The sequence below is a fragment of the Sceloporus occidentalis genome, unplaced genomic scaffold, assembly GCF_023333645.1.
Source record: "Sceloporus occidentalis isolate IW3139 unplaced genomic scaffold, rSceOcc1.0.p SCAF_2, whole genome shotgun sequence".
In the NCBI taxonomy this organism is placed as follows: Eukaryota; Metazoa; Chordata; class Lepidosauria; order Squamata; family Phrynosomatidae; genus Sceloporus; species Sceloporus occidentalis.
In genome coordinates this window covers 222,327,606-222,341,591 of record NW_028316982.1, presented here as the reverse complement: position 1 = coordinate 222,341,591, position 13,986 = coordinate 222,327,606, and the positions used below count along the sequence as shown (strand labels likewise).

Here is a 13,986-nt window from a genome sequence, read left to right as displayed (position 1 = left end):
GTTCTAGAACAATAGACATGGGAGTATACACTTTATTTTCCAGCAGAATAGCACTCTTAGAAGTGCTGAACAGCTTGAACTAGATAATTGAACACAAGGTAGGTGCTCACCTTATGAATTGCTTCAAAGATGAATCCTGGCTTTTTGTTACTGTTGCTGTGCTATGAAATATTAGTGGTGTGATGGCATCTATGAAAACAGCTGCCATCTGCCTTTACAGAAAGGCACGTGAAGAGGAGATATATTGTTGTAAACTGCCACATCAATGACAGGAGGCATTGCCTCTGCAGGGCAGAATGTGTCCCTGACCCTCAAAGTTACCTACAGCTACACAGGCACCTGGGTTGCACAGACATTTTGGATCACACTATCATAGACTATTAGGAATTTGGAATGTTGCTTTCTGAAACTAATTTGTTTTATTCATTACAGTGTTTGAAGAGTAAAATGTTGCCATTATTCACTGTAATCTTGAAAACAGGAATTGATTGTGTTACTCCTAGCATTTCTTCTGTTACATTTATATCAGATTATTCTGATTTCTGTGCACTGAGTGAGGACAAGTAACTCCTAGGTTACAAACTGAACTCTCCAATGCAAGAACAAGGTGCATTTCTTCCTCTGGTGACATAAAGGAATCTGGTCTATGTTTGTAAACACTTACACTAAATCAAGAAATGCACTGACATGTGAAAGGGTAGAGAAGCTTGTTTCAATTGGGGTTAACCTCTGGTTTTTGGAAGTTCATAGTAATTATGATGTTGACAAACATAACAAAGCAGAAACAGACCTTGATAACTGATAACCAGGACTACACCCGCACTGCAGAATTGACGTCACTTTAACTGCCATGGCTCAGTGCTATGGAATTCTGGGAATTGTAGTTTTATGAGACATTTAGCCTTCTCTGTCAGAGAGCTCTGGTACCACAACAAATTACAATATCTAGAATTCCCCAGCATTAAGCCATGGTAGTTAAAATGGAGTCAAACAGGAATATTTCTGCAGTGCGGATGCAGCCCAGAGCTCAGAAAATGAATCTGATTACATTTCATGACTATTAATTGAATCTTAGTCCCTCTTCCCTTCCACATATTCCCCCCACAATTCTTTTTAAGGGAATGGTTGCTTTATGTCTATTTGAGACAGTGGAGAGGAAATATAAATAATTTTTTTCTCACTAATGTTGATGGTTTCTTCTGTGTTTTTTAGGGTTTTTTTTTCCTGCTCCACATAAACCAGCAAAACCAAAATTCAGGAGATTATTACTCCATTCGTTACAAACAATTTTTTAAAAAAAATAACAGTAAATTCTGTTTATAATAATTGTTTGAATACACTGTATTTTAATATATGAACTGTGATAATTTTATGTCAAATCAAATTGTACAGCCACATTTTATGTTCTTAAAGTAATAGAGTGACTTTCAATCTATAGAAAGTGCTACCATTGCATTTTTTCAATTTTTCTAAAAAATTCAATTTTTTCCACCCACCCGCCCAAAAACCCAAACACCCCCTCCCCAGAAAAAACAGGTTTTTTTCATGGCTTCAAAAACTGTGGAAATTTTACATCTCTAATTGCAAACATAGATTGGATAATGCCACGTACCAAAGAATTTCAGAAGAAAATCAGCTTGTGCTTTTCAGATTACAGCAAAGCCTTTGATTGTGTAGATCATAAAAAATTATATATCTCTATTAAAGAAATGGGTGTGCCACAACACTTGATTGTTCTAATGCATAAGCTGTACTCAGGATAAGAACTGATGACCAGGATAGAATACAGAGAAATGAAGTAGTTTCCAAACTGGCAAGGGGGTTAGACAGACCCCCTTTCTAAAAAAGGATTTTTGTTTTGTTTTGCTTTTTAAAGTCATTTGGTTTACCAACTTGGAGTCAAACTTGGCATCTTTATACAACATTGGATCTGGATAGTGAGAAAGTTGCATAGTCAAGTAATAATCTCCAAAAGAATTTTTAAAAACAACCCCCCCCCCCCCAAGTCTTTGACATTTGCAAATTGGATTATTTGTGAGTATCATGCCATGTGCATGTGCACTCCCCGTCCTCCCTCTCCTGGGCTTTTCCCCTTGGGGCAGGGGAAGCCCAAGAAGGTGGAAGCAACTGGGAAGGGTGCACACATGCTACTACGACTCCTCCCATGTCCTAGTCAACTAGGCTGCCCAGGCAGCGATCTGGCTGGGAAAGTGAGGAGGAGCCTCCACCCCCACCCCCATGACCCCTTCCCAGCTGGATTGCTGCTTGGGTAGTCCAGGCATCAATCCATCTGGGAAAGAGTCATGGGGGTGGAGGCTCCTCCCACCTTTTCCGTCCGGATCGTTATCTGGGAAAGGCAGCGATCTGGCTGGGAAAGAGACAGGGAGCCTCTTTCCTCACCCACCCCTCCCTTTAACTGGCTTCTGCTGGGGGGGGGGAGTTATTTGTGGTTTTCCCACATTCACAGGGGTCTTGTTCCCCTAACCCCCGCAAATATGGAGGGCTGACTGTATTATTTTATATCACCACTTTTGCAGTTAAGAGTATTTTATGAAAATCTATCCATCTGCCATCCTTCTGTTAAAGCCACAATCTTCGTGCATATCAAGAAGTAAGTTCAATTGCATGGAATTGCATGACTTACTTTGAAGTAAAATTAAATTTAAGGCCCCGAACAGACAGGCCAAAATAAAGCTGCCTCGGGCCCCTTTCATAGAATCATAGAATCGTAGAGTTGGAAGAGACCACTAGGGCCATCCAGTCCAACCCCCTGCCATGCAGGAAATCCAAATCAAAGCATCCCTGACAGATGGCCATCCAGCCTCTGTTTAAAGACCTCCAAGGAAGGAGACTCTATCACCTTCCGAGGAAGTGCATTCCACTGTCGAACAGCCCTTACTGTCAGGAAGTTCCTCCTAATGTTCAGGTGGAATCTCTTTTCCTGTAGCTTGCATCCATTGTTCCGGGTCCTGTTCTCTGGAGCAGCAGAAAACAAGCTTGCTCCCTCCTCAATATGACATCCTTTCAAATATTTAAACAGGGCTATCATATCACCTCTTAACCTTCTTTTCTCCAGGCTAAACATCCCCAGCTCCCTAAGTCGTTCCTCATAGGGCATGGTTTCCAGACCCTTCACCATTTTTGTCGCCCTCCTTTGGACACGCTCCAGTTTCTCAATGTCCTTTCTGAATTGTGGCGCCCAGAACTGGACACAATATTCTAGGTGGGGCCTGACCAAAGCAGAATACAGTGGCACTATTACTTCTCTTGATCTAGACACTATACTTCTATTGATGCAGCCTAAAATAGCATTGGCCTTTTTAGCTGCCGCATCACACTGTTCACTCATGTTCAACTTGTGGTCTACTTGGACTCCTAGATCCCTTTCACACGTAGTTTCATTCAGCCAGGTGTCACCCATCCTATATCTGTGCATTTTATTTTCCGCCCTAAGTGAAATACCTTACATTTCTCTGTGTTGAATTTCATTTTGTTAGCTTTGGCCCAGCTTTCTAGTCTATTCAGGTCATTTTGAATCTTGATCCTGTCCTCTGGGGTATTAGCTATTCCCCCTAATTTGGTGTCATCTGCAAATTTGATAAGTATGCTCCCAATTCTGTCATCCAGATCATTGATAAAGATGTTGAATAGCACTGGGCCCAGGACAGAGCCCTGTGGGACCCCACTGGTCACTTCTCTCCAGGATGAAAAGGAGCCATTGTTGAGCACCCTTTGGGTTCGGCCGGTCAACCAATTACAGATCCATTTAACAGTTCCTTTGTCTAGCCCACATTTTACAAGCTTGTTTGCAAGAATGTCATGGGAAACCTTGTCAAAGCCCTTACTGAAATCAAGATATACTATATCCACAGCATTCCCTTCATCTACCAAGCTGGTAATTTTATCAAAGAAAGAGATTAGATTTGTCTGGCATGACTTGTTTCTCTGAAACCCATGTTGACTTTTTGTGATTATGGCATTGCCTTCTAGATGTTCACAGACTCTCTGTTTAATGATCTGCTCCAGAATCTTTCCTAGAACTGATGTCAGACTAACTGGACGATAATTGTTGGGATCCTCTTTTTTCCCCTTTTTGAAGATGGGGACAACGTTTGCCCTTCGCCAGTCTGCTGGGATCTCTCCTGTTCTCCAGGAGTTTTCAAATATGATTGCCAATGGCTCCGATATTACATTTGCCAGTTCTTTTAATACCCTTGGATGGAGTTCATCTGGTCCCGGAGACTTAAATTCATTTAGATTAACAAGGTGTTCCTCTACTATCTCTTTACTTATTCTGTGCTGAAATTCCCCTATTCTGTCCTCTGCTCCATTATCCTCAGGTTGAGCACCCTTTTCCTTTTCTGAGAAGACTGAGGCAAAGAAGGTGTTGAGTAATTCTGCCTTTTCTCTGTCTTCTGTTAGCATTTTGCCATCTTCTCCACGCAGTGACCCTACCGTTTCCTTCTTCTTCCTTTTGCTGCGGACATATCCAAAAAAGCCCTTTTTATTGTTCTTAACCTCTCTAGCAAGCCTGAGTTCATTCTGCGCTTTAGCTTTTCTGACTTTACCCCTACACATGCCTGCTATTTCTTTGAATTCCTTTTTCGTGATTTCCCCCTTCTTCCATTTCTTATACATGTTCCGTTTCAAACTTAGCTCGGTTGAAAGTTCCTTAGTCATCCATCCTGGTTTCTTGAGACACCTCCCATTTTTCTTTCTCACTGGAACTGTTTGAAATTGTGCCTTCAGTATCTCCCTTTTGAGAAAGTCCCATCCGTCCTGAACTCCTTTATCCTTTAGTATTTCTGACCATGGAATCACCCTCACCAAAGCCACGCTCCAGTCCTAAGGACTGGAGCACAGCTTTGGGCCTCTTAAAATGCATGTGTCATTTAAACAGGATACCTCCAAAGTGGCCCGAAGCAGCTTTATTTTGGCCTGTCTGTTCAGGCCCTAAATTAGTTTCCTTTTCTGGTACTTGATCTAATGTTCATTTTATTTACATTGTGATTTTTTTTTAAAAAAATTATGCTTATGAAAATGAAAGACTAGCACAATTGGTAACTGCAGTCAAAATAACTGAGAAGTTGTTTATAAATGGAACGAATGCACTCAAGAAACAGCAAACTCTAAAACTTACTTCCTACTGTATCATAGGGACATCACCCAGTATGTACATGTGTGTGCGCATGTGTGAGAACATGTGTCTGTGTGAATTCTTGTCATCTCATCTATACTGGTACATAAAAAGGTAAACATTAAAAAAAAATACAACCTTGGAAAGGTGTTACTGTCAAATGAGAAAATGGCTGTCATCCGGGGGGGGGGGGGGGAAATGCAATGCTATATACTCACTGAAAACTGGGGGAAAGCGAAATAGCTACAGTCTGGAAAAAATGGGAAAATTGAAAGGACATAGAAGAACAGATGGCTGCAGAAAAATCAATAAAAGTAGCAGATGTGTATGCAAAATCAGTGTGCCACCTAAATGCATGAAAGTTAATAGATTCTTCCTGTTACCAACCCACACTGCCAAACACCTTATCAGTTTTTGTAAGACTTATTGCTTTATATTTCAAAGGGCACTGATAGCTTGGAAGATAGCAAAAGCCTTCCAGAAGAGTCTTCTACATAAGTGGAAAAACAGTAATGTAGAAAGCGCACAAGTAGCCTCAGAACTTCATGTAACCACACTGAAAGCACTGTGGGTCAAAAAGGCAGGAAACAAACTGAAACTATGTATACTTTTGCAGATGAAATTGGGTGTAACTGATTACTACTTTATAAAAGAAAGGTGAAAGGAATATAAGGAAGGCATTCTGGAGCTCCAAAACACATGGAAGCTACAATATTAGAGGTGAGGCTAGGAGAGAAGAAAAATGGAGAACCTGGCCCTTAAAATTACAGCACACCACTGTCCCCTTGGACTTTGGACCTATGTGTTGGTGTCATATTCAAGATGAAGACTACCATCAAGGAAGCATGAAGCATTATGCATACATAAGTAACACCTCATTATCCCAAGGGAGAGAGCTCTTATAGTCCTGGACCAATTAAGATAGGAAAAGAATTTTCTCTTCTAAATCAATGCAATTTCATTAGGAAATCACTTACCCGTGTCCCCATCCCCACTCTCCATTTTTACAGGTTTATTGGTTTCTGACGGAGTATTCATTCTTGAGTCTGCAACAGAAACAACAGAAAAGATGGTCAACAGAGCATCCTTCTGACACTTTTAAACAACAACAACAACAACAGTATACACAAGACATCACATATCATGTTTTCAATGTACTGTGGACCTTAATTCAACCCAAACCAATTATTGAGTATAGAAGCACCCAGGAAATATGACTAAGAATCTAGTAAACAAGGATCCATGCACCATGGCAAAACACTACATAATTCAGATGGGGGGGGGGGAGGGAGCTATCCATGAAGAGCGTACAGACTGTCTGTGTTTGTAGTGAAATAAAAATAATGACCAAACAAATCAGATTGTATTGGAAAGACAGATAATTGGTGTTTCTTACTGAATTTAATGTTTTTGTTTTTTTAAAAATCTGTGTTGAAACAATTATCTCAAATTGCTGTTTTAACTTCCCCTCTCCCAGAGCTACCCCTCTTTTGGTGCTTCCACTGGGACTGCTAGCTCCTCTTCTGAACAGTTGCCCAGGTTATCAGAGCAGCAAGATGCAAACATTGATTACACCACTGTGCTAAGTTGAACATGATAGTACATGATGCTGTTTAGCAAGTAATACTTTGTGCCCCATTCAAAACAGGATGGTGATACCATTGTGCAATGGCAATAAAAGAACACCACCATGTAACAGAAATAATGCTGTTTACAAATGGTAGTACTGGGAGAAAAGGAGGCATAACTTATCTGTAAAGACCAAAATTTTGGGAGAGGATTAAAAGAGTGATATATTGATAATAAATGGCAAAAATGATCTAAAACATTGAAAATAATGTTGACACAAGCTTCGTATTGTGTCATGTATCATGCTCTAAAGCTTTGCTGAAATAAAATTCAATCAGTTTTTGGAAATAATCACATCAGACTCCTTTTTGCAACTGAACTGATGCTTCTTAGTATGGTACTCAAGAATGCCACTGCTACTGCCAAAAGATTTATTCTCATTACAAAATACCACCCATTCTTTGTCTTCTCCAACTGTGATAAGTCTCTTGAGAGTTTTTAATTACTGCAACCCATGTAAGTTCCTCTTGAATAACATGTAAAATAAGGCAGATAAAATGCTTAACACACTTCCTCCCTGGTACCACTGCAATGAATTTCCACGAGGCTTAATTTTAGTAGGAAGGTTCTCTGATGTTGGCACCAGCAGACATATGTCTGCAAAAAGCTTTGACTTCCATGCCTTTGCCTGCCTTTTAAGCATTTGTTCAATGCCATGGGTCCTGGAGAGAAAAAGGAAAGAACCCCAATTGCAAAAGCAGTACAGACAACACTTCTTCATATGGGATTATGAATCCCATTGAAAGCAGTGTAATGTTTTCAAAGATAATATTTTGATGCTAATATGAACAGTTACTATATTTAACTACATCTTTCTTAGTGTGTGTTTTTACTAAGGTAATCTTTTCCAGATGGGATTGCTGTCGACTATATACTCGACTATAAATCGACCTCATGTATAAGTCGAGGTAGGTTTTGGGGCCAAAATTATGGATTTTGATATGATCCCTGGATAGATTGAGGGTAAAACATAGCATCATGTAACAAAGAATGTAGAGAATGAAGCTAATAATAATAATAATAATAATAATAATAAATTTATATTTTCCCGCCTCTCCCAGATGGATCGAGGCAGGATTACAGTCTGCTAAAACACATACATCAATAATAAAATACATATAAAAATACATCAATAAAAATACATTTAATCTTAGGAATCAAAAGAAAATAATGCTAAAGATTTTAAATTTTTTTTGACAGGCACAACTCTTTGTGCTCACCGTAAAGGCTGGATGGATGAGATAAAAGAGGAGGTTGATGCTTCTTTTTGGTGCTCCAAGAAGAGATTAAGCTCTCACCTTTCACCAGGACATGGTTCCTTTTTTGATAAAAGTTAAAGTACTTATATTGACCTATGGATACGTTGACCCAGGATTTCTTGGTCAAATTTTTGCCTAAAATTTCTATACTTATACATGAATATATACAGTAGTTAATTATAAGTATGAAAGGGCTGGCAAAACTCACAATGTACTCTACAGGTGATTTTAATATTCTGTCAGGCTTCTCTAAAAAACTACTGATGGGAATTAAAAATAGACATCTAGCTATAGAAAAGGTACAGAAAATGTTGCTTTGGTCCTTTAGATGGTGAGAACAGAAACTCTTAGAAATAAAGTTAACTAAAGACTGTAGCCAGTATTCACCATTAAGTCAGGCAGACCCAGAGTGCATCTACATTCTAGCAGAGAAGGCTAAATACTTTGTATAAAAATACAAATCCCAGGATTCCATTGGACAGATCTATAGCATTTAAAGCCGTGTCATACTCCATTATTTCTACAGTGCAGATGCACCCCCAAATGCACAAATCCAACAAAACAGATATATTGTCCTAGATAGGCAACATATCCTAGGATAAATGTTATTCATATATGCCATAAAGGTAGGGTGAAGGGTAAAGGAAAGAAATATTAAGGGGGAGAAGAAAAGCCAATAGAAAGGAAATGAAGCAAATCTTTGGAAACCTGATTAAATTACCTTGAAAATAGCTAAAACACTTCTTTCTCATCTTCCCACCCCCACCCCACCCCCCCACATATCTATTCCAACTATAATCTTATCAGAAAAATATTTTGAATTTCTAGTGATCATAGAGATGGATTAGTAAGATGCAAAGTCTTTTCCAGATCTATTTGTAGTTACAACAAGGAGCCCTGGAATTCTACCGGGAAACCTCTTTTGAAGACACCTTGTAGCTTTACTTAAGTCAGCCTTTTCCTTGTTAAAACTTATTCTTTACCAACAGAACATTTAAAAAATAAAATAAGAAGGGACCAGTATATTCTTTGTAATCAAGGTAGAAAAAGAATTATTCCTGAAAATCATGTATACCAGCATTTTAACTGAAGGTGAAACTACTTCAGCAATGACTGTTCCATCGTCAATGCAAAAACTGTTTCTGTTGCATCAGGCATGCAGTTACATGCAAAGTTGGATTATCACGTGACCCAATGTATATATTTCACCAACATAATGGCAAGATATTGCTAATTTTGTGAGTTATAAAATATCGTATTGATAATTACATATCTGCAGATGTATGCGTTTATATTCTAATACGCATATATGCAGGTCATCCAAACTTAATGAAAATACTTGCATCATAAACAGGAAGGCTAAAACCTAACCAGCAGTATAGCACACAAAATATGATCTACTGTCAGAAATTAATCTGGCATATTTTGAATTATGCTTCCTTTATACAGTACCACCTAATGATTAATACACTTGTACATACCAATGGTATTCTATACCTAATCTAGAAGAAAAAAATGAACTGGATTTACTGGCCTACAGCAAAGCCTTTTATTATTTAATAAATGTTGGCTTTCTTAGGTATATGCAGAAGTTGAAACAAATGGTAAAAGTATGCCTATCAGTGGCTTCATCCTTGGAAGCAATATTAATATAATGCATCCTGTACTATCACAAGGAGCAACTGGCAATACGTGCTTCAAATCAAGAGGGCAAAGTTAGTGATTTACACATTATCTAATACTAGTTAGAAGACTTTATGCAAATATGACAGACTACCATAATGTTATTTACAACTACAAGACATAATGGTGGCCACAATCAACTGTTATTAGCCATAATAACCAAATGGAACCTCCTTGTATACAGACTGTAAACCTTTGAATACAGTGTACTTGGGAGAGGCTATTACCTGCAAGAACTGCTTGTGAACATCCAAAAGCATCTGATTAAGCATTATTGGAAATATAGTGAAAGAGTAGTTGGACTTTGATCACATCCAGCAAGATAATTCCTAGAATCTAGACCTCACTTAAAGATGAATACATAAGTATTGATATAGACAAAATACATCTTAAAACTGCAACTGACAACTACCATGCATATAATTTGGATAATAGATATTAGAATATTTTTTCTCTTTCATATAGGACACTGTTGTCCCTCCCACATTTTCTTCCCCCTTCCTTCTTTCGCAAGCAGTGTAATTTAGAATGACGACACTAAAACATTGTCATACTCTCAAGTACACATACTGAAATAAAGAAAAGACTGAAAACACCAGGTGCAGTACTGGTCACATTCTGATGAGCTTCTAAATTCATTCTTGTGTTTTAAACAGATCCCCAAGGACAGCCACCCATAGAATCATCAGTATTTTAAAATATATATGAAGTAGCAAGATATGTGTGATTCAGCTAAACCTATACATCAAATTAATGTTCCACACAATGACAGATGAACACGTGTCATTAATTCATCGGATGCATTAAAATGGCTAAAATAGGTTCATTTTATGCAGCATAGTGCAAATAGCATATTGAAAAGTTCACTCCAAATATGTAAGATAGTGCTAAAGACCTCAGAAAAAGCATTTTGGAAAGAGGCTGGTTTGCACTGGCTTCATTTAAAGGCAACTATATTATCTAAAGCCTTTCATCATCAGTTGTAAAATTCAAAAATTAAAAGCTGTGAAGTTAAGGCTACAACTTGGAAAAATGTCAATTTAAAAACATTTAAACAAACAAATACAAGTTGGTTTTAATGGAGGTCCTACATGATAAAAACACTAGTATCCATAGCAGGCATTACTTGCACTATTATTAAAAGCAGTGACTTCCAACAGTCCTTTCTTGCCATTAAACACTGAGAAGTGTGACTCTGTATCAGCTACATCCTCACATAAATATACCAGATATTGTATTCTGGATGAATTAGTCAAGCCATGGTGGGTGGCTTCCCCAGTATAATTTCATATAAAAGCACAGAGGAAAGTAAATTCAAAAGTCAAATGCTTTTATTATTAAATTCTACACACTTTTGCATTAAACATCATTGAAGCTGGAGAGCATCTCCATTCCTTTTAAAGCTTTACATCAAAATTCTCCTGAACACACAAAAAATGGAGGAGGCACTTGCCACTGAATCCCAGATAGCCCTCTGCCTTTCAAATACCACCCTCAGTCCTGCATATGTGATTAAGCCTCTATGCATAGTCAATCTTAACAACTACTATTTCCATATTAAATGCTTGCAAGAGTCAGTTGAACTGGTACCCACCTAGAACGTAGTCGCTGCAGTCCAGCATTGCTGTGCAATCCTCTGCAGATTGAGATAGTCCAAGGAAGGGGGGGGGGACTTCCTAAAATAAAAATCTACACTACTACTCTTAACAGAACAAGAAAAGGAGGGGTGGGGATAGGAAAGAAATATAACTTCAGTTACACCATAGCAATCTTTAACAGAACAGAGAAACTTCAGTTGCTCTGTGGAGTTTTAGTCTCTCCTACTAGCTGTGTCTGACATTGTCAAGGCGACTGAAGCATGAAAAGTTCCCCTTTTTTTAAATAAAATAGAAACAAAGATTGCAGCTGGCAGTTTCCATAATGAAGCTTAATCAGTATGCGCCTGATTAGGGCCTTATGCAAATCTCCCCTCGTTAGCACAGCAGCCAGCACTTTGAAGTCCATGAACAATTCATTTGCAGAGTACACTGAAAGCGCTCCCTGCATAATTTAAATCATGATATAAATATTTATCAGCTCATTTGCATATTAATTGGCAGTGCATGAAGGGAAAAATTATCTCCCAAGTGCCAGCATAATAATTAGGGAACAAAATGAAATTTCTTCCAATGGCTTTGCTTCTCAGACCTAACTTGAGTACAGTACCATGGGGAAGTAGGGAGGGGAAAGAGGCAAGACAAAATTCTGTTAAAATGTCACTGAAATGACACGTACAAATTAGAAACAACTCTACAGACTTAAGCACCTTTAATCTTATTCCTGCTGGCAACAATGACTTTAGTAATAAAAGAGATTTGGAAAAGCTTTCGACACAATCCAAATAATCCCAAGAAAACAATTAGCAAGGTAGGAGCTGAAAACAGACCTGTCTAACTACTAGTACTTGCACATTTAGGTGATATTTTTCAAATGTGTTATGTGACAATTTAAGTATGCTACAAAGAGAGAAAGAGAATTTCATCCAGGAAGAAGTAACACAACTTTAAATAGACTAAAGCAGACAGTTCACATTAGTTGCTTTGCAAAGGCATTTTAATATTTAGTCATTCCTGTTCATCCTTGTGTTTCACATAAAATGTTGTTATCTAGAATTGTCAACTTTTTGTTTGTATGCATCTGCACAAACAAAACAGTATGTATTTTTGAATACCGTCCTGAGCTCTGTCTTTAGATTTCAACTGCAGTCTCTGGACCACCAAGGCTCCTTACAAACTCTTGTGCAAAAGATTGTACAATAGAGTAATTTAGAGCCAAGTAATTTGAAAATAGAAGTCAGAAAGGAAAGTGGAGGTCACGTTAGGACTTCTCTCACACAAGAGAGGTTTTCCCAAAAGGATAAAATGCAAACCCCATGAAGACATTTGCTGACAGTTTAAAAATATTACCCCATACAGCGAAAACAGAAGTTATGTCCTGTATTATGTGGATGCACCTATTGCTTATGCAACAGGACTTTCTCTTGCCCTCCTCCTTTGAACTCCCCATCTGCTCCAGAAAGTCCTCCTACCCACTCTTCTAACTATACTCATCCAAACTTTACAATCAATCCAACCTTCAGAAATCAAGAGAGTTGACAATGTTAGACTGAGTACCTACTGGTGTGAAGGAAAGTTACACTTTCAAAACAAACTTCTGTACATTTAATGTTTGCGATACTTGCAATTTAGCTTTTCATCTAATATTTAAGTTGTATTCCATCAGTTGCTGAATCAATTTCAACTAGAAGTCTGAAAACAAATAATGATTTTGTAACTCTAATTTTTGTGAAATTATGTACATGTGTGCAAACACATACACTTAGTTCATACTCCCTTACTACAGTTGTCAACTCAGAACATGGGAAGGCTAACATAATGTTCAGTTGATACACCAACTGCCAATTGCGTCCCTACCTGGACCAAAAGGACCTTGAAGCAGTGGTACACGCACTGGTAAGCTCTCGTTTAGATTTCTGTAATGCACTCTACTTGGGGCTACCCTTGAACCAAGTTTGGAAGCTTCAACTGATTCAAAATGCAGCAGCCAGATTGGTCAACGTTTCATCTAGGTTTGACCACATAACACCAGTGCTAAAATCTCTTCATTGGCTGCCAATTAGCTTCCGGGCACAATACAAGGTGTTGGTTATTACCTTTAAAGCCCTTCATGGCTCGGACCTGAGTTACTTGTGAGAATGCCTCTCCCTACATAATCCGCCCCACACACTTAGAACATCTGGGAAGAATTTGTTGGAATATCATAATACTCGATTAACCACAAGTTCCCATAGAGCATTTACTGCCGCAGCCCCTAAATTATGGAATAATCTACCGGAAGAGATCCATCTTATTACTACCTTAGATGCCTTTAAGAAGGCACTTAAGACGGATCTCTTCCGGTGGGCTTATCCATCGGATTTTGTATAGAGATGATGTTTAAGGCTCCACCCTAATTATGATGGTATATGATTTGATGATTGGATGTTTTAAGGAACTAATAGGGATGTGTAATTCAGTATTAGAATTTTACTGATTGTTTGGATTGTATTATATTATTTTAATAATGTAATCCCGCTTCAATCCTTGGAAGAGGTGGGATATCTAAATAAAAATTATTATTATTATTATCCCGTAACTCATAGGATATATAACAGCCTTGTCAAAGTCTGGACTCAAATTCTCCCTTGACTCCTTAATTCGCTATCTCTAGGCCTAAAACTTTTCTTATTTTGCTAGCAGG

At 38.2% G+C, this 13,986-nt stretch overlaps 1 protein-coding gene across 3 annotated transcripts in view; it reads right to left on the bottom strand.

The window, feature by feature from the left end:
• The window catches only part of POU2F1 (POU class 2 homeobox 1), a 141,539-nt gene that overhangs the window by 75,272 nt on the left and 52,281 nt on the right, over positions 1-13,986 (bottom strand). For all 3 annotated transcript variants that reach the window (XR_016280233.1, XM_089512248.1, XM_089512249.1), the window contains exon 2: positions 6,115-6,183. Coding sequence is in view for 2 of the 3 variants with exons in the window: in XM_089512248.1 (XP_089368374.1) it covers positions 6,115-6,183 (69 nt within the window). In the remaining variant the exon portion in view is untranslated. The remainder of the gene's footprint in view (positions 1-6,114; positions 6,184-13,986) is intronic.